Source organism: Asterias rubens, chromosome 17 (assembly GCF_902459465.1).
Source record: "Asterias rubens chromosome 17, eAstRub1.3, whole genome shotgun sequence".
In the NCBI taxonomy this organism is placed as follows: Eukaryota; Metazoa; Echinodermata; class Asteroidea; order Forcipulatida; family Asteriidae; genus Asterias; species Asterias rubens.
The window spans coordinates 5,553,293-5,575,200 of NC_047078.1; the positions used below are offsets into that span (position 1 = coordinate 5,553,293).

At 39.0% G+C, this 21,908-nt stretch overlaps 2 protein-coding genes across 6 annotated transcripts in view; one reads left to right on the forward strand and one right to left on the reverse strand.

The window, feature by feature from the left end:
- Positions 1–8,079, reverse strand: part of LOC117301512 (neurotrimin-like) — a 42,752-nt gene extending 34,673 nt beyond the window's left edge. For all 5 annotated transcript variants that reach the window (XM_033785539.1, XM_033785536.1, XM_033785538.1 and 2 more), the window contains exon 1: positions 7,483–8,079. In XM_033785539.1, coding sequence (XP_033641430.1) covers positions 7,483–7,543 — 61 coding nt within the window. In that variant the 5' untranslated portion in view covers positions 7,544–8,079. The remainder of the gene's footprint in view (positions 1–7,482) is intronic.
- Positions 8,080–9,972: 1,893 nt separating this feature from the next.
- The window catches only part of LOC117301594 (unhealthy ribosome biogenesis protein 2 homolog), a 34,980-nt gene continuing 23,044 nt past the window's right edge, over positions 9,973–21,908 (forward strand). Inside the window, exons 1-9 of the mRNA XM_033785622.1 lie at positions 9,973–10,052; positions 11,619–11,769; positions 12,664–12,790; positions 13,812–13,931; positions 16,900–17,046; positions 17,884–18,029; positions 19,045–19,189; positions 20,439–20,506; positions 20,815–21,049. Coding sequence (XP_033641513.1) covers positions 9,983–10,052; positions 11,619–11,769; positions 12,664–12,790; positions 13,812–13,931; positions 16,900–17,046; positions 17,884–18,029; positions 19,045–19,189; positions 20,439–20,506; positions 20,815–21,049 — 1,209 coding nt within the window. The 5' untranslated portion in view covers positions 9,973–9,982. The remainder of the gene's footprint in view (positions 10,053–11,618; positions 11,770–12,663; positions 12,791–13,811; positions 13,932–16,899; positions 17,047–17,883; positions 18,030–19,044; positions 19,190–20,438; positions 20,507–20,814; positions 21,050–21,908) is intronic.

Sequence of the window (21,908 nt, forward strand, 5' to 3'; positions counted from 1 at the left end):
TTTTAGGGCATAAAACCTGTTACCTTTTTACACATTATCGAAGTTGTTTCTCAAAAGGCTTTATATCATCGAAAGCTGCTGTAGGTGTCTAGACCAAATGTTTATTGTCATTATTTTAAAGGCACTGGACACTATTGGTCATCACTCAAAATGATTGTTAGTACAAAACAACTTATTTCGTAACGAGCAATGGAGAGCTATTGATGGTATAACATATTGCGAGAAACGGCTCCCTCTGAAGTAAACGTAGTTTTTTTGAGAAAGAGGTAATTTCTCACTCAAATAATAAAAAACTTTAGGCCTGAAGCCTTTTATAATAATATAGACATCGCAGAAAGCACACAAATTTGTGCAACAATGGTGGGTTTTTTTTCTTTTAGTTCTCTTGCAACTTCGATGACCAATTGTGTCAAAATGTTCACAGGTTTGTTATGTTATGCATGTTGAGATACACCAAGTGAGAATACTGGTCTTTGATAATTATCACACAAGTGCCTTTAAACTAGACTCTTGGTAAATCTGAGCTTCGTTTGCTATGCAGAGATCAGGTCTGATCGTTATGTCTTTTGGGACTATTCGGTAATAATGTTGGTGATGGCGATTGCCCCATGGTGCCAGCGACATTACACCATCAAAATGTCAAAATGGGCGCTTGTTAGCGAGGGGTCACACACTAGGTAACTCTTGCACGTGTGGGGGTCTTCCCATAGTCTTGCTTCAAAGCAATCATACCACCAAAACTGAAGACGCCTTTTGATAGTAGTAACTACTCCAAGCCATTATGTGGCCCGCAGAAGTGACAACAAACAAATACGGCTTGTAACCTAGACTCCTTTTTGTATGGGGATGTGAGGAAACACACGCTCACCCAAACCCAATCCAGTGCAACAAAATTGAAAAATTTGCACCAACAATGTTTTTCTCCTGCACTTACTGCCTGGCAAAACAGATTCTAACACAGGTTTGTTGTGTTATGCATTATGTTGAGCAAATGGGATGAAATCACTTTGTTCCTAAGTTAGATGTCCTTAGTTTGAAAGTATAAAAACAGTTGAGAGTATTATCTTTTGCAATGTATTGTCCGAATTATTCAAACTAGATCGTGAAAAATTTTGTAAATGCAAGCTGCCGAATCCTTCAAAAGGAAATCATCGAGCAGCAAAATGTTTTATAAGAATAATATGTAGCCTTGATGTTTATTTAATGCAAACAATCAAATGACACCTACAGATACAAACATTTTGATAGGAAAAGATAACCTGTCAAGCGACTGCAAAAAAAGAAAATGCAATGAACCACAACTCTCATCCCATGACAATTCGTCCTGAACCTGCTCGCAAAGCAACCCACTTAATATAAACTTTAACCCCACCGGAGTAAATTGTACCAGAGGGGACGGAAATGGGAGAAAAAGAAATCTCGAAAAAAAATGCATCACACTTTACAATGCAATGACGCAGTAAATAACCAGCTATGAAAAACCAGGGGGAGCTTCGCTTCAACGGTTCGAAAGGCCCTGGGGATGGTGCAGTAATTAGACACAATGCCAAGAGAGCGAGAGAAGAAAAAAACGTGGCTGGGAAAGAGCTTCGAGGTGTGATAAAATTCAACGTTCAGCTTTTGATATATGATTGAGATTTTGTAACATTACTGCTATGTAGATTTTTTATATAAGGCATGCTGGATTAGTTTAAGGGTTGTACACCTTTAATTATATTATTTATTTACAGAATTGTTTAAAGGCAGTGGACACTTTTGGTAATTACTCAAAATAATTATTATCATAAAACCTTACTTGATTACGAATAATGGAGAGAGGTTGATAGTATAAAACATAGTGAGAAGCGGCTCCCTCTGAAGTAATTTAGTTTTCGCGAAAGAAATAATTTTCCACGAATTTGATTTCGAGACCTCAAGTTTATAATTTGAGGTCTCGAAATCAAGCATCTGTGAAAGCACACAACTTCGTGTGACAAGGGTGTTTTGTTCTTTCATTATTATCTCGCAACTTCGACGACCGATTGAGCTCAAATTTTCACAGGTTTGTTATGTTATGCATATGTTAAGATACACCAACTGTCAATACTAATCTTTGACAATATTACCAATAGTGTCCACTGTCTTAAATTTATGTAATGATTAACGATGGGCACTATAAACCAAGTTGAAAACCATTGCTTAATATTGAGACACTTTGAGACAATGCTCGTCCGTGATGATTGGAATACAAATTGATTTCAATGTACTTTGTTACCGTTGGTAGTTGTATTATCAATCAATAGACCTTTGAGATAAGACAGATAAAGGCACCGGACACCTTTGGTGGCACCATTATGCAATAACAAGTCTGTGAAAATTTGGACTAAATCTGTCATCGAAGTTGCAAGATTGAAACAAGAGAATATTGAAGAAAAAAACACCCTTGTTGCAAAAACAAATGACTGTTTGCTTTCAGATGCCTTTTAGAAATTTAGTCAACATTTTCACAGATTTGTTTTTGATGCATTTTGGGAGACACAAATTGAGAAGTCTGGTACTTGCATACCAAAGGTGTCAGGTGCCGTTAAGGTGCTGTTTTTGCTACAATATTATCATGTCTGGGCAGTTCTTTGAAGTTTCCATAACGCTCTACACGGTGCCAGTCAAAATGATTTGAGTTTCCGCAAAAATGACGAATAAAGAAATGCATTTCATAAAAACATTAAAGTCACGTATACTTTAATACGATGAAGGTGTCATTATGATAACGAATTAGCAGTATTGGTATCTTTAGTTCCCCTTCATTTACTATGGCTCATCTACATTAAACCTCGCTTAATACTCACGACGCCAGAAGAAGAGTGTCATAGGGAATACACGATGCATGTAGAGGTATACAGGGGCTGTCGAGGCAAAGTCCCACTGGTTCATCTAAAACATTTTACTTGATCATTTTGAAGAGATATTCGGAAAGCCGACAAGACGACATTAAAGGAACACGTTGCCTTGGATCGGACGAGTTGGTCTTTGAAAACCGTTTGAAACCGTTTGTTATGAAATGCACGTGGTTGGAAATATATTTTAAAAGTAGAGTATAATGATCCACATAAATGTCAGTCGAAATTGCACGATTTTCCTTTTACTAACACGCGAACTAACACGGTCGGTCATTTTATGGAGTCAAAATGTTGACTCCACATCTGTGGCCGACCGTGTTTCTTTGCGACGTAAAAGGAAAACCGTGCAATTTCGAGGCATGTTTGTGTGGATCATGATAATATTATACTTTTAACCATCTAACCATTTGCATTTCATAACAAACGGCTTCAAACGCTTTTCAAAGACCAACTCGACCGATCCAAGGCAACATATTCCTTTAAAGTAAGCAAGCTATACTAACTTTCAGATCTTTAATTGTTTGTTCAAATAATGTTTTGTTTCTAAGCGTGTATTTACGCAAAACGTTCATTTAAACATCATTTACTTGTGGTTGAACCAAGACAAATGCAAGCGAAGTTTGAACCTGCGACTTCTGTATATCAACGTGCCGGCGACCGACCAACTGAGCAGTCTACCTCTATTGTTGGCGGTCTCCCTATATGAACACTGTAAGAAACTACAGTGAACTATAGGTGTAACACCAAACAGAAGTACCAGCCAGTCCCCTGCTCTGTTTCGTTTGTGCTATAACTTCTCTGATCAAAATGAGGGAATATTCGACACGAAATATCGGTTGGGCCCTTGCACGTTTTGAAAAGAATAACAAAATAAACATTTACTGGCTTAACAAGTGGTCAGCTGAAAGAGATTCCCCCTTCACAATCTGCCAAATCATGTGTGCATCATAATCGCAGGGAGTTATGTTATACTTCAACACTAGTTTACTTGAACTTTTTTATACTTTGATTTTAACTGCAAAGGACAAAGAAAAGACCATCGATGTTCCCAAGAGGTGTCGGTCCCCGAAATACCACTATACACAAAAAGGAATACACAAGTACCATCAGTGTTCCCAAAACCCATTGTGTGACCCAGCAAGACTCCAAAAGCACCAAAGTGTCCTCGCAATAGATTGTAATAACTTGGGGTTGAAAGAAAAAACATAATTAGAGCGGGATTTGAACCAACGACATCCGGATTAACGTGTCGGTGCTCGATCTACCAACTGAACTATATAGACATATGCCGGTGGTTTCCCTATTTATATATAATAACCGCTATAAAACCATACATTTTCTAATTATATAAGTTTTCTTCAAATTATTAAGGAATTTCCCCAACATAAATAAGCCAAATCAAGTATGCATCATATTCAGCTAAGGCGTCGGTGCGCGAAGTAGGTCAAATTACCCGTAAAACATATGGAACCTATCGTCCGTCCCGTCCAATCAACTCACAATTTATCACCCTATCTGTATAAAAAGCTAGGCCTATACCCGTACAAAGCTAATAGCAGACCCAACAAGAAAGACAAAAAGCAGACTATCTAGATGGTAGAATTCATAATTGGCATTTGCTCTAGTTTGAATAAAAATTAATACAGTTTGGTAATAAAACCAAGAATGCCTTCAATGAACATAAGCGCACATGACACCTCTGATAATTATTGTCAAAGACCAGTATTTTCACTTGGTTCATCCCAACATAATGCACAAAAATAACAGATCTGTGAAAATTTGGACTCAATATTGGTCCTCAAAGTTCCCAAAGAATATTGAAAGAAGAAAAAAACACTTGCTGCACTTAATGTGTGTTTTTTTAACTGCCTAAAAATGGCTTCAGGCCTGTATGGTGAAGTCTTTTATTTGAGTGAGAAATTACCTCTTTCTCAAAAACTACGTTACTCCAGAGGGATCCGTTGTTGCATGCAATTATGTCCTCTATGCAATACTATCCGGGGGACATTATTACATATGCAATAATGTCCGCTGGACGGTTTTGCATTATGCAATCGTGTCCGCCCGGACGCTGCTGCATAATGCAACTGTGTCCGCCAGGACACATTTGCGTATGCAGTTGTGTCCGCCACCGTGCAAAACCGTCCTTGCATTAAATTAAACGCCCTTGGTAGACGGAACACTTTCGCCATTTTTTTTTACAAGCTAAGTGCATGTCATAAATGACATAGAAAATGTTCGGCCGTTGGGTATTCGCTGCAATTATAAAATACGTGAATATTCATGCTGCATATTAGGTTCAGTGCGCATGCACGCTCGCTTACGCGCGCACATACATGTACACTCATGTACATGTCCACCGGAAGGTTTTTGCAAAGCCCTGGACACGATTGCATATGCAAAAGTGTCCGGAGCGGACAGTATTGCATGGCGGACACAATTGCATCTGACACCGTTTCTCACAATGTTTTATAATATCAACAGCTCTCCATTGCTCATTACACAAGTAAGTTTTTATGCTAACAATTATTTTGATGTATAATTACCAACAGTGTTCAGTGCCTTTAACAAGAACAAAACAATAGTGATATTAGTTAGCATTTTACCCCAGTTTGAGTAAACTACAGCTTTGTATTGAAACAAAGAATATCTGTGAACTTTATCATTGTAGTTTGCAAGCCTAATGTAGCTACTCAAAATGTATCACCCTACCTATATACAAAATGCTAGTCCTACTCGTCCACAGCAAATGAGACTTCTAAAAGGAAAAACCATATGCTATTTAAATGGTGGTGTATGGATGGTCATAATTAGCAAGTGGTCAGCTTGGAAATGGAACCAATGATGCCGTATCAGCGAACTTAATCAATGTAGCTTGCAAGCCTCTCACAATTTTTCACCCTATGAAATATGCTTTGACTACCTGTCAAATTACAATGACAGAATTTTAACAAAACAAAGGTTATTTGGATGATGGAATAGTTCTAACTATTCATAATTAGTCAAGCTTGGAAAACTCCAATTTGGTAACGAAACCAAGATTACCTAAAAGTGAACTAATTATCAATGTAACTCCAATAATCACCATACTTATATAAATGATTGGTCCACCGTTCAAAGCTAATGACATACTTAAAGGCACTGGACACCATTGGAAATTACTCAAAATAATTACTTACTTGGTAACGAGCAACGGAGAGCTGTTGATAGTTTTTGAGAAAGTAATTTCAAACTGAAAAGCCTACAAATTGTGTGCAACAATGGTGATTTTCTTTCATTAATACCTTGCTCCTTCGATGAATAATTGAGTCCAATTTATTTATTTTATGCATTAATTGTTTTAAAAGATATTCCAAGTGGTCTTTGACAATAAAGTTACCAGTGCCCAGTGCCTTTCAATAATATTATACAAAACCGATTAACAATTGTATACACAATAACTTTATTTCAACTGTTAGTCTATTCATTGCTGAGCCTGTATACTCTGGACGTTTCTGCCTGATTGCTAATTGGCACCACGTAGGCTGATCAATCAGATTGTGATTAATTGGTAGAATTTCAAGTCGATATTTCAGCCCAATTTCTAACGGATCAATGGTTCCGTAGATTATAAGGCAACCAGTCGGTGGTTTTTAGTTTATATAAGAACACTGCGATAACAATATGAAAACATGAAATTGAAAAAATTACATGTTTGTCAGTCATTTTCGACAAATAAGAGGTAATTTAAAAAAAAAACGAAAAAGTCCGCAAACCCTGGGCCTATTTGAACCTTTGGACCAGCGTATGTGATTCATATTAATGATGTGAGTGTGTTTCCTTCACGCTTTATAAACGCAATGCACGCGGAGACCAACGTGGCCCCATAAAAAATGGTCAACATACATTCGAGACTTGCAAGTTCGTTAACAAATCCTCAAAAAGCACACTAAGTTTTCCTTTCGAGCCGAGGTACGGACGGCTTACGAGTCATTTTCAATAAAGAACACATCCAGTGCAGATGCTGTTTTCTCTGGGGAGGTGCTTAGAAATAACGAAAAACGACGCAAAAGCAATGAATAGAAGAAAATTAGTGTGACCTAAATTTCACCCCATAAAAATAGATTAACGGTAAAAATAAATGACATAATCTCTTTTAAAAAGAGACGCTTAATTAAAAACAACTGCTTTAAGCTTCTACCGAAAAGTTGTTTGCCATTATTTGTAGAGTGATTACCAAACTTATACCTTCAATTTAAAAGCCAACTTAAGCAAAAAGGTCTACACATGGCTCTGCTCATTTCTGAATTTTGTGCTACGCCAGCCCATTTCAGAGTGCCGAAAAGAGCAATACCGCATTAAGCAGTGCCATAAAATTAATCTCCGAGCTTCTCAAAGAAAGCTTGAAATTATTGTGTCCTCATTAGTATCTGATAAGATTTGTATAACAGTATGAGTAGTAATTTACATAAGCTTTATTCCAACCCCTGTATAAAAAAAACATAGTAGCAGAATGCATTTAAAAACAAACTTTGCTTTTAAAAGTAAAAAAATAATGCTAAGCCATTATTTTCTAAACGTCATCATTATACGTTGTTATCAAAAATAAAGTTTTAAAAAAACTTACCAATGTTTGCTGTCCACAGAATTGTGCCAAAGAGAAACATTGCGATTCTTGATGTATCCATGACTGCGATATAAATTACCTCCTTTTTTGTAAGTGAGTGAACGAAATCAAGCAGATTTCTCTTACTTGCTTGCTTGACAAAAATCAGTTCCTCTTATTTCTTTTTCAAAACTTGTAAATGTTGTCCAACTTTTCTTCACACTAAATTTGTTTCATTTTTAGAATCGCGATAGAGTTCATACTATTGACAGCATTATTCTGGTCTTAAAATCAAGTATTATTAAGATTTTATCTGTTATTAAGATACGATTTGCATTATTAAAAATAGCAGATTAAATATCCAGGATTTTCATTTCACTGAGCAGCGTAATTAGTGTATGTAGCTTATTTTGAAGCCTCTGTCGCCATTCACACCTCCCCCAGAAAGATTTATACCTTCTCCGGCGTTGAATCAAAACAAAAAAAGTCTCGCTTGACAGAGACAAAAGGTTGAAGTCCCCCCGTACTCTGAGCGTCCAAGACGATATCGAACGTCAAGCAGTAGCATGCATAGCTTCCGGCACACAAGAAGTCATTGTTGTATGGGTATAGAGCGTAAAGTCGTCGCAATGAGTTTGTGGCTCGCCCACAAGATCAACTGACTATTTATAGGGAGTGCACGCTCCAATAATTCACACTTAATAATGCATGAACTTGGTTGTATTGTATCTCTTTGGTATTTTGTGTTGTGTGTCTCTCGATAGCTTATGAGCCTTTACACCTTTTTTTCATAACTTTAAAAAAATTCTTGACAATTCTCTTGTGGTTGAACTGGGTAAATCAAATTTACAATTAGGAACACGTTGCCTTGGATCGGTGGAGTTGGTCTTGAAAGGCATTTGTAAGCGTTTGTTATAAAATGCATGTGGTTGGAAAGATGTTATAAAAGTAGAATACAATGATCCATACAAACATGCCTCAAAATTGCACGGTTTTCCTTTTACCTCCTCGACTAACACGGTCGGCCGACCGCGTTAGTTCGCACAGTAAAAGGAAAACCACACAATTTCGAAGCATGTGTGGATCATTGTATTCTACTTAAAAAAAACATCTTTCCAACCATATGCATTTAAAAAATCAACGGTCTCAAACGCTTTTTATAGACCAACTCGACCGATCCAAGGCAACGTGTTCATTTAAAGGCGCTGAACACCTTTGGCAATTGTCAAAGACCAGTACTCTCACTTAGTGTGTCCCATTTTATGTGCATAACTTATACAAAATCTGTTGGTAAAAATTTGAATTCAATTGGTCAATCGAAGTTGCAAGAGAGTAATGAACGAAAAACACCCTGTTAGCACAATAATGTGTGCTTAGCACAATAATGTGTGCTTAGCACAATAATGTGTGCTTAGCACAATAATGTGTGCTTAGCACAATAATGTGTGCTTAGCACAATAATGTGTGCTTTCATAATGCCTAGAAAAGGCTTCTGGTGAGGCCTGAAGCTTTTCTCTATTTTGAGTGGGAGAGTCTTTCTCAAAAAGTACGTTACTTCAAACGGAAGCCGTTTCTCATAATTTTCTAGGGCTCCCTCCATTGCTCGTTACCATTATTGTTTATGCTTAAAATTATCTTGAGTAATATTTAACAGTGGTGTCCAGTGCCTTTAAATGGGGGAGATTATAGAAAGAAACTATATGTAAGTATGCGCACTCCACGTACGGTTTGGGGCATCACTTCTGAGTATCCCCTATGATTTTGCTACCTTATTAGGATTTCAAAATATTTCGATTCTCTCAAAACGTTCTACTTCCATGGTTCTTATTATAGCAAAATGGGAAGAGAGAAGACAATGCGAAGAAATCTCAGTTTTAGATGTGGGAGGAAAACCCCAGAGAATGGGAGACTTACAGGACGCTTGGTGGCAGCAGACTTACCAGGTCAAATTCATTGTTCTCGGTAATGTGCGCATGCTCAGAACTACGTAAACAATGGGAATTTACCTAGTAAGTCTGCTGCCACCTAGCGCATCAAAGTCTCCCATTAGAGAGCGTTGCATTCAGCGCACCAACCGTTTGGAACTCTCTTCCTGCTACCCTCCGTTCCCAGATAAAACCGGACCTCTTCAAATTACATCTCAAAACCCACCTGTTCACTCAATCTTTTTTGTTATCTTATTTAGTTTATTTGTTACTTTTTCTTGTTTAAATTTGTTTATTATTTTGTTTTGTAAAGCCATTGAGAGTACTTGCACTGTACTGAATTGCGCTCATAAGTATTTCTTATTATTAATATTATTATTATTAATTATTCCAGGGAAAACCCACGCAGTAAAGTAGAGGGACTGAAAAGCAAATCCCCATAATTATAATCTTGCCCACCACGGGACGTGTGATTCGATCCGGGGCAGAGATGGGATATGGAAGGCGGCAGGACCACACTGTATTACAAGTGTTGCGCCCTTTTCTTGTTGAGTTTGTCACAATAAGTTTCCCCACGAGAGGGCGCTATCATCCACATGTGCGTGTGTGTACTTTTCTGTGAATGGCGAAACACATGTCGGGCAGCTATGGCGATTCCTTACGCAGGTAAATCAAAACAAAAATTAAATACAAAACTACTTGTTGTATAACATGGTGCTTTTATGTCATAATATTATTTCCTCATTTCACAGTACTGTGCTGTAAAGTTGTAGGTTAAAATTAGCCAACACAGTACAGGTCTTTTTACTCATGTCATGCCCAATTTCCGGACACATGTCAACTTGCTCCGTTGTCTTGTTAATTTTAGTGTTAACTTTAAAGTGTTTGTTTTTTACAAAGGACAGAGTTCTCAGGTCTACACTGTGTACTGTTTTCAACAACAGAAAACCAGGCACCACGTTTTGATATCCACCAAATGATGGTCCAGTTCAGTGCCAGTTGTTATGTTTGTTAGATAGTTAGAATTTGGTTTATTTATTTGCAATTGTTCAGTTCTTTCAAAATAAAAATACATATTTTCTTTACGTCTACTTGGTCTGCATACTTTTAATGCAGTGTCAAGTGTTATTGTTATTATTATAATCCATTCCTCCATAATAATAACAATTACAGTGTCTAGACTAAAGTCTTACAGAGACTTAAGTCTGCAGACCTATACTAAGGGTAAATTATGTATTTTGATTTTCTTTGGAATTGAAGTTTGAACTGAACATTGCAAATTTTGCCCAAAATGGTGAATAGGATGGGTAGATCAGAAGGATCACCGGTCAGTAGGTGTAATGGTTCAGTACGTAAATTGTGGGGGAAATGTCCGTATCCGGCTACAGTACTTACTGACAACTTTTTCGTTCATAAACGTTTACATTATGATGTCAAATGGTATCTTGTATTCTTATTACAAAAGTTACATGTAGATTGCTGTGGTAAAAATTATGATGAGTGTATAAATGGTGGCGGATACAGAAATTTTCCAACTTGGAACTTGTAAACAGTGTAATTTCTACACATGATTTTTAATGGAGGTCGTTGCTTCACACTCAGTTAATTTTCTGTTTTATATCAGACCAGGGAATGATACCGACCAGCAAATTTTGCATTAGCAAGAAATTTATCCTGAACTTAATTTGTGCACACTGAATGCTAATATTGAGTATCGAATGATGATTTGTTTTCAGTCAGGCTGGCGCAGTGGTGTCTTGCCTTCTCTTCCACCTCTGGGACCCCGATTCAAATCCTACCAGGGGTGGATTTCACAAAGGCAGTCCTAACTTAGGACTAGTCCTAAGCAATGCTAAGAGATAGGACTGGTTCTAAGTTAGGACCAGTAACTCATCCTAACTTATGACTGGTCCTATCTTATAGCATTGCCTAGGACTAGTCCTAAGTTAGGACTACCTTTGTGAAATCCACCCATGGGGCACTATGTGGATTGGGTTTTCAGTCCCTACTTGACTGCCTGGGTTTTTCCCTGGTACAATTCTCTGGAGTTTTCCTCCCACTTCTAAAACTGAAATGTCTTCGTTGTCGTCTCACCTTGTCTGGATGCTGAAAAGGCTTTAATTGTCATAGGTGTACAGATGTAGCAATTGAAACACTTTGTGTAGCATTTTGCTCTGCTATACAAGGGAAATCGTTCACTACAGATAATGGTCTTTTTCTTTCACTTTCTAGGTGTCAATCGGCTACTGAAAGATGCATCTACCCCTTGGTTACAGAAAATACAACTGGCAAAGTTTGCTTGGATTTCTCCCAAATGCTTCCTTCCGAACAGGGAGCAAGTGCTGATTGACTGGTCTATAAACTCAATAGTAAACGCTTCCAAGTAAGTATTTCTCATAGAGTTATATATAAGAACTAGAGGGCGCACTGGCCTATATATGCGTCCCGGCATGCACGCAGACAGCCATTTTCTAAGTTGACAAAACAGGCAATGCTTAGCGTGTGTTTGTGCGGCCATTTTGTAAGTTGAAAAAACAGCATCGCGTCGGCGTTCAATAAACACAAATTCCCAAAGTGTACATTATATTTAGCGCGCGTGCAGAATGGCGCGCGTGTCTCCTTGCAGTCCCGTCGTGTTTGTGCAAGAAGCATCACCAGTGCGCCCTCTAGTTCTTATAAATAACTCTATAGTATTTCTCCATTGTGGTATGTCATGGCCAAGCGGTTATGGGCACTTGACTCAAGCTCGAGGCCCAGTTTCACGATTCTGCTTGCCACTGAAGCTCCCTCTGAAGTAATGTAGTTTTCGAGAAAGAAGTAATTTTCCACTAAAATATTTGAATTTGGTTTTGAGACCTCAGAATTAAATTTTGAGGTCCCGAAATCAAGCATCTGAAAGCACACAAGTTACTTCGTTTGACAAGGGTGTTTTTTCTTCCATTATTATCTCGCGACTTTGACGACCAATTGAGTTCAAATTTTCACAGGTTTGTTATTTTGTGCATAAAAATATGTTGAGATACAGCAAGTGAGAAGACTGGTCTTTGACAATCACCAAAGGTGTCTAATGTCTTAATGACTGTATTGTAATTCCAGTTTAGAGCTAAAAGCTGATAATTTGTGCATAATTTGATATCATTTCTTAGATTATTTTTGAGAAAATCGATAGACTACTTAAAGATGTGAAACAAACACAAGCAAAACCAAATATTGCATGAAACTTCTCACAACAACAATATGACTAACAATTTATGTTTTTTTTATTTTTTTTTTTTAGGTTCAGTATCCCAGACAATGTCATTCCCGCCCTGTGGCAATTTCTTCAAGATGTCCTCCAGAGCAAACAACTTCAGAGCATGGGGAGTCGACTTGAAAGACTTTCCATCAGACCAAGTTTATTTCCAGTAAGTCAGCATTACTGTGTACGCCCTCAATAAAATAGACACTTCCCAGGTCTTTGGGTGTTTTAAAGGCCCTGGACACTATTTAGTAATTACTCAAAGCGTTAGCATAAAAAACTTACCTAGTAATGAGCAACGTAGAGCTGTTGATAGTATAAAACATTGCGAAAAACGTCTCCCCCTAAGTTACATAGTTTTTGAGGAAGAGGTAAATGTAATTCATCACTCAAATATGTGAATCTGAAAAAGACTTCAGGCCTGAAGCCTTTCTCAGAGCCTTTCTGAAAGCACAACAGTTTGTGCAACAAGGGTGTTTTTTCTTTCACTATGCTCTTGCAACTTCAACGATTAATTGAGCTTGAATTCTTACAGGTTTGTTATTTTATGCATATGTGGGGATGCACCGAGTAAGAATACTGGTGTTTGGCAGTGTCCAGTGACTTTAAAGAGAAGGTATACTTTTGGTTAAAAAATAATGGCAATAGAAACCCATTGGTTAGAAGCCTGAAGCAGCTTTAAATAGTAAGAAAAAAAAAATTCAGTCTCATAACGATGGCTAGAGCAAGCTAGTCGAAATGATGAGACCAATTTAAGAACTGACTCCGCGGTAGTACAGTTAATTACGATCCTATAAGCTAAAGTAGTAGTCCCAGCCTATTTTCTATACCATCCGCCCGGGGAATAGTTAAAAAGCAGAACAGTTCTTTTCAGATCTGAGGAGTCCCCTGAACACCTGAACAATCTACTCCGCGGTAGTACAATAAAGAAAGACAGTTCGCTAAGAACAAACTCTACCTGGCAAGTAGGTACACACATGGTGTTACCGCAAACCAAATATATATTGATACCTCACCATGCAATGCCTCAAATCCTATACAAAAAAACCTCATGAGAAACATTTCACTTTGAAGTATTGCATATTTCTACATTTATATACGATTGCAACAATTAAAGGTTAAACAAAAAAGCATACTTTGCGTTTAACTAACGTTCATTTGAATCTTTTGCTCTCTCCTCCATCCAGGTGCTGATTTCATCCTTAGAACCTCATCATAAGTATGAGGAGCAAGCGATAGGATGTTGTCTTCATCTACTAGACTACGCTTCACTAGGGACTGTCATCACAGGGCAACTAGAAAATCAGGTAAAATGGTTCTAAATTATTTTACTTGATGCTATTTTTAAAATTCCTCATGTGAGCTTAAAATCTATTTATCTGAAGAAATAAAAAAAAAAATGTTTTTATTATAATTTTGAGACATGTCTCTCATAGAAATATAGTCCGATTGAAATCCAACACAAATTTGAGAATTGTTATCCAGCTACCTGTCTTGAATTATTTTTGACAAGATCCCCCTCAACTGAGCAATAGCATCAAATGCGCACCTTCCACAGGGTTCCGGTTGCACAGTTCAAGAATACCCCCCGGGGTTTACCGCTTACCCCTATTCCAAAAAGTCATTAGAGACATGTTTTTACTCCCTGAAAGGCACACAGTTCTCCAGTGCATGAAATACAAGCCCTGTGTGCCAATGCAACCTGCTGAGCACTCTGCAGTTTGACTGGCTGTGTAATTTTGTATAAACAAAGTTGCAGTTTTGGGTTGACTGGTCGTATGTTGGGTTCTTGCAGCCGTTTTGAGGCTGCCATGGCATTTGGTACAAGCCATTTGTGGCTGCTGTGGTCTCAACAGAACGTTTATTTATATTTTTAATCCACCGTAACTCTGGCGCACTTTCACACTGTGTCTCTATTCCACTGTGTTCCGGTTGCACATTTCAATAATACCCCAGGGTTGTACTGCTTACCCAGGTTTACTCCGGAGCAGGGGTGGCTACTGGCTATTCCCTGGGGTATGCCCATTTTGCCAGGGTAGACCGTGGGTTAAGCGATCATAATGTGAACAGGTGGGCTTTATTCCCTGGGGGAAAACCCGAAGAATAAACAGACATGATATTCTTCCTACTTAAAGTCACCTGGAAATAGAATTTTTTTTTCTTTCAAACATAAGAGTATATGCTTACGAACAATAAAACAATTTTTTTAGTAATTGTTTGTCACGATTTATATGTTTAAAAAATATATAAAGTTGTTTGGGGGCTGACTCCGCCTACCCCTTTTGTGACGTCAATCGAGGCAGACTTTGCCTGCAATGCGTATAGTAAACACACGTGCAAAGTACATGTACGTCCAAGTCGTGAGTTGGTACATTTCAAAAAGTGTTTTTCTGCATTCAGAAACGTACAAACTCACGACTTGGTCCGACATGTACTTTGCAATTGTGTTTACTCTACGCATTACAGGCAAAGTCTGCTTCGATTGACGTCACGAACAGCTCACTCTCGGGTCGGGGTCTACTCTTAAATTTGTAAATAACATAAGAACTGATTTTTTTAAACCTTAGCTAACTGTTTATTCACATTCCACTCATCAAAACACATATATTAGTGACAAAAGCTTTATTTTGAAAAAATACCACTTCCAGGTGACTTTAAGTCTGGTTTCCGAGGGCAGAGATGGTTCTTGTGATTGATTTAGCCAGGTAGCACATATTAATGTTGCACAGGCTGCATACTCTCCACCAGGGAGCTGAGATGGTTTAAGGAGTGATTTAAAGGGTATATGTACTATTTCCTAACAAAAAACACACTGTCCACAGATTTACATTAAACTTACACAGTTTGAAGATTATAATAGTAGAAAGCTTCCCTTGAAATTTTACGTACTGAGGTGCTGTAGTTTTTGAGAAATGAGTAAAAGTAATAATTTTCACCTCAGTTTGAGCATGTAAAAACGTATCAACCAGTTATGCTATGGTTTTGGTATAATATCATAACTGGTTAAGGGGATTTTTACATGCTAAAATAATTTTGGTCTCATGAGACAAAAATTATTTTGTGACTTGTTTTACTCATTTCTCAAAAACTACACAACCTTAGTTAGTGATATTTGAAGGGAAGCTTTCCACTATCATTATCTTCAAACCATGTAAGTTTAATGTAAATCTGTAGACATTTTGAAGAAGTACCCGAATCCTTTAATGCTTACACCATAGTATGTACAGCCCTCAAAATAACCCACTGCACCCACATCAATAGACCGATCCAGTAGGCTCCGCCCATGACGCACGTGTGAGCAAGAACACGTGGGGCTCTCCAATGCCTTTCCGCACAACTCTGCCGTGCACGCCATAATACGCGAACGCATGTCGGACCTTATTTGTCGGACCTTCGTCGCGTTGTGATTGGTCAATTAGCAATGGGGCGGAGCTTAGTGGATCGGTCTATTACCGTGGTGCCCTGTGCGTTTGCTGTGGTGCCCTGTGCAAGGTTCCTCACAGAGGGGCCTCTTACCAGAGGGAAATTCCTGCGCCCCTTCAAGAGGGAAGTTCAAGGCCTGCACATAGGAGCAAGTTCGAGTGTGCACAATGGTTAACTAAAGGTTGACCATTTTGACTCGAACCCCAGGCTGGTCGACCGTTGGTTGACTACTGTGATCGACCATTTGGAATCAGTCTCGAGCCCATGGTTTCTTCACTGGTCCCAACAGCATGTTCCATTCTAACATTGTGTTAAGCGCAGAGGGGAACCAGTGACACTTTAGCGAAAAGGGGGAAGGTTGACTAGACTACCAAACGAGTCGTTCGGGTGAGTACGTCACTGCGCATGTGCGTTGCTAGTCTGTGGTCGACCACTGGTGGACTAAATGTGCGCACTCGAACTTGCTCTAGGTCAGCCCTTGCATTTAAAGGGTCTAGGTACTTTTTGTAGGACAAAAACACAAAAAATCGTCTCAGTGATCATGAGACAAAAAAAATTCTAGCATGTTAAAATTTATTTTCATTACATTGTTTTTAGTCATTTCTCAAAAACTACAGCACCTCAGGAACTAATATTATAAGGGAAGCTTTTTAATATCATCATCTTCAAACGGTGTAAGTTTAATATAAATCTGTGGACATTGTGTTTTGTGTTACAAAAAGTACCCAAATCCTTTAGTGAAATGTTCCTACTTTTTTGCAAGGACCCAATATCATGTCTGAATAGAGTATTGTGAAAAGGCCTTCGGTCTCCACTTGATAATGATATTGGAGTATTTCTGTTTCCACCCAGGTCAAGTTTCTTAGTGCTGTACTGAATCTGTTGATATCATATCTGAAAGCTGACGATGGAAGGACTTGTAGCAAGTTGAATTCCTTGGTGCATAAAGCATTTGAGAGTTTTGCTTCACTACAGAGACAGCAGCCCAACCCAAGAAAGGTAAGCCAATAGACTTGTGCAAGTCTTGTGAGTATTCAAACTTCTGGGAACATTGTGGACCTAACGATATAGAGTTTTACGCGGGCGAGATTTCGTTTCATGAGTTTTTTTAGTTTAACGTAGTTTATGACCATGAAAATTATCTATGTTGTTGGGAATGTAACACTAAATGATGAACAAATATGAAAGGAAAACGATGCAACAAAATAAAGTAAATAAATAAGAGAATGAAAGGGTAGCGATGAGTTCTTAATCTGCTGTTTAAAACCGGCAGGGTTGTGGCCTTGCGATAAAAGCCCAAAGCCGAGGGCCTTTATCGCACGGCCACGACCCTGCAAGGTTTTAAACAGCAGTTTAAGAATGAGTCACTACTCTTTTATTACCATTCATAAATGCCATTTCGGTGAAAAGACATAATAAAGTAGGAAACTCTGTAAAAAGTTATCTGTTTCCCGATGTCTAGCTCTGTACGTGTGGTGCATTTTTATGAGACAGTTTTCAGATATGTATTTGTGCGCGTAATGCATCCTCGTATCCATGGCGTGGCGAGATCGATCACTCCTGCAAACAAGATTGTGGGCTAACCCGCACAACCGGTTATAAACAGCTCCAGCTGCTGGTCAATCTCAACCGTTTAAACACCCCCAGGTGACGCACTTTCCACCACTAGGAAACTGTCTGGGGTATTTATGAATTGAGAATTAAACTTGATCTCGCCTTCCTGTTACTTGCAATTTGTGCCAACCTCTATCACAAAACTTGTGTTAATGCTTGTTTTGGTTGAACTTGATATAAAGCCTATCATTGAGTTCATCTGCATCTTCTTTTGAACGACAGATTCTTGCAATTATCTTTGCGAAACTGCTCCAGCCATCGTTAATGTTACACTACACCATTACATCCTTGAGTCCCACTTCTGATGCTCTATACACAGATACACTAACGTGTATTCAGGATCTTATTGCAAATGGACTCTTTCAACGGTAAGTTACAAACTTCAATGTTCATTTATGGTAGCCAGGTTGGCGTAGTTGTATCTTTCCTCACCTTCCACCTCTAGGACCTCGGTTCGAATCCCATGGGGGGCACTGTCTCAATTGGGTTGTCGGTCCCTACCTGACTGCAAATCATACAAGATTAAAGCTTGCCAATTACAAATATTCAGATGATTTTAAATTTCGGCAGTCAAGTTGGCGTAGCTGTAACTCTCCTCACCTTCCACCTCTAGGACCTCGGTTCGAATCCCATGGGGGGGCACTGTCTCAATTGGGTTGTCGGTCCCTACCTGACTGCAAACCTTACAAGATTAAAAGCTTGCCAATTACAAATATTCTGATCATTTGAAATTTCGGCAGTCAAGTTGGCGTAGCTGTAACTCTCCTCACCTTCCACCTCTAGGACCTCGGTTCGAATCCCATGGGGGGCACTGTCTCAATTGGGTTGTCGGTCCCTACCTCTTTGCAAACCTTACAAGATTAAAAGCTTGCCAATTACAAATATTCTGATGATTTGAGATTTCGGCAGCCGAGTTGGCGTAGCTGTAACTCTCCTCACCTTCTACCTCTAGGACCCTGGTTCGAATCACATCGAGGGCACTATGTGGATTAGGGTTTTCAATCCGTGCCTGACGGCATGGGTTTTCCCTGGAATACTTCTCTAAAACATCTCAAACTTTCTTATCTTCTCTCAATTGGGTTCTTGGCTAGTATGATGAGTTTGTTCACCAAAAAAAACAAAAATCAATCTATATTTGGTCTGCGATGACACCATTTGTATAGCTACCTACTTGCTGGGTAGATAATGTTATTTTCAGTACTTGTCTTTCTATTATTTTATTCTACTGCCAAAGAGTAAATTTTGGTTTTTCAATATTGAGAAGGCCCCTGGATCCACAATGTGAAAGTAGTAGTCCTGGCCGAATTCCTAACTTCCGCCACGGTAGCAGGACAGTTGTCAGGACAAGTTATTAATAGCTCTATATTTTTGTGTTTTTTACAGAGACTTAGTTGATGGTCACATCAAATATCTGAGGTTATCACCGGGTGAAGTCAACACAGACAAACAGAAAGAGGTCAAGCTGTTACATGAAGCAATCATTGCCCTCTGGAAAAACATCTCCGGCAAAGTGTGGCACCAGCAAGAGGTAAACCAAAGCAGAATTACAGAGACTGGATTGGACCACAGTGACACTTAATTGGGTAACCAGCACCGGATAGAATGAATGGGGTTGGAAAAATAAGACGTTTAGATCGCGTTCCCACTGGATCCACAATTGCGTGATCGGAATCCCGCAACAGGAACAGTTGCAGGGGTGAAATCGTGGGCACGTTCCCACTTGAGTATGATCGCGCATTGATCCCCCCTTTGGGAACGGGAAGTGGATTCAAAGTTCACCAACGAAGGTAGTTCAAGTGTGAAGTGCGCAGGCAACTACCGGATATCCACCCTTAAAATTGCGGGGTCGGATCGCTCTTTGCGTTCCCACTTGACTTTTGATCGCCTATTCATCCATTTTGATCCCACTTTAATCCTACTCCCAAAGGAGGATCAAAATTGCATGGTCAGATCCTGACCGCCTTCACGTTCCCACTTAAGCTTATTTCTCTTTGATTGGGGTCTTGACTGCCCTTTTCTCGAATTGCGAGATCAATGCGGGGTCTAGTGGGAAACGGGGCTCTTAGATATGGATTGGCCAGGACGGGTCAGTGAAGATAGGGTGGCCAGAGGTCATTAACAAGACATAAATCTATCAAGTCACAAACAGCCAGTCTGGACACTGGTGTCTGGGGTAATTTGGTAGGGCTTGTGAGCCTAGGGTGGTGGAAGTGCGAGCCACAACAAAATAATAATAATTACACATTATTTACCAAAAAAATGTGTCCATTCTGTTTAACTTCATAATTGCTGATAAACTATGTTCAATGAAGACACTGGACACCTTTGGTAATATTGTCCAAGACCAGTCTTCTCACTTGGTGTTTCTCAAACATATGCACAAAATAACAAACCTGTGAAAATTTGAACTCAAATGTCGGCAGTTGCAAGAGAATAATGGAAGAAAAAACGCTCTTGTTGTGTGCTTTCAGATGCTTGATTTCGAGACCTCAAAATCTAATTTGAATTTGTTATTGAGAAATTACTTCTTTATCAAAAACTACGTTACTTCAGAGGGAGCCGTTTCTCACAATGTTTTATACTATCAATAGCTCTGTCCATTCCTCGAAATCTACGTTACTTCAGAGGGAGCCGTTTCTCACAATGTTTTATACTATCAATAGCTCTCTCCATTACTCGTTACCAAGTAAGTTTTCATGCTAATAATTATTTTGAGTAATTACCAATAGTGTTCATGCTTTAAATAAAGAGCATGTGATGTTTTTTGTTTCTTATAGGATGATTGTTCATGTTCCTACATAGCCGGCATGCCTGTTTTATTCTCGGCATTCTTGAGTATACAGCAGTGAGTATCATTTGATTACTTCATTTATTCGCTCATCTTCAGTCGGCTGCTTTTCCCATTCTCTCCTGTCTTGTGCTTTTTTCGGAATCTCAAGCGGGGAGAGCAAAAAGAATTATTTTGTAGTTTGTGGCTAGGTTAGGTTTTCAGTCTTTACCTAACTATGTGTGTTTTCCTTTCGCATCTATAATCGAAACCTCCTTCCTTGTCTGCTCTCCATTTGGGTTATCGGCTAGTTAACTTTGCTTTTCTGAGAGTCCTTGGCGTCACAACCAGAATAAATTAAAATAAAATGTTGATTGATTTCACAGATACCCAAAGGACGTCTCCTTTGCCCTGTTTTGTAAACTCTGTCACATCATGGGTATCATGCCATTGGAAGTTAAATCAAAACCAAACACAGAGACAGAAGATATCGAAGGTGGAGATTGTCAGCCAATGGAAGAGGAGAAAGACTCGAGGGAGGGTTACCGTGGAAACTGGAGTGTTTGTCTCCTACCCCTGAGCGAACTCCTTGATGTTGTTTCTGAGAAACAAATTTATGAGGTACAAACTTTCTAAAGACTAACGTCAATTAACATGTTGAAATGGTCATCTTTATATTTGTAATACATCAGGGCCCAATTTCAGATATAATGGAATTTTGCTCTTCTCTAGCGCTTGACATCTACAGGGCCCAATTTCATGGCTCTGCTTACAGTAAGCACAGAATCGGCGCTTACGGAAGCAGGGAATTCTGTGCTTACGGCAAGCCTATTTCACGAGTTAGCGGCGAATTTTGGCTTCTGCGCGTGCGTACTCCCCGTTACTAGGCATTCTAGGCTTACGAGGCTAGCGCAGAAATTCGTCGCTTGCAGGTAAGCGGGGAATCGTGATCTTAAGTGCAGAAATCGTTGGTAAGCAGAGCCATGAAATTGGGCCCAGGCCCTTGCAGGGCTTTACAAGAGGGTGGCAATGCCTTCATCTCAACGCACCTAAAATTTTGATCCTAGTTTCACATCTTTTTTGTCAGCAATGACTCTCATCCCTGGCTTGTCTTGGCAGAGCGTAGTCAGGCTCTGGTGTTGTCAGCAGAAGAGTGTGGGAACTAAGCTTGGGCGATATCACGATATTATCGAATATCGCGATACTAATTTGGAAGCGATTTTGATTTGGTTTTAATCGATATATCGATATATCGCGATATATCGATTGAGTATCGCAATATCGCAATGTATTTCCTAGCTGAGACATTTCCTAGCGGAGTAAAACCAGAAGAATAGGTCATTAGAACACCTCTCTTATGCCATGACTGTCTCTTCTACAACTTTCACTTGGAGTTTTAAGACTGATGATGTCAAATTTAATTAATCACGATTATAACGAATATCGCGATATATTGTCGCCGATATATCGTGAATAAAAT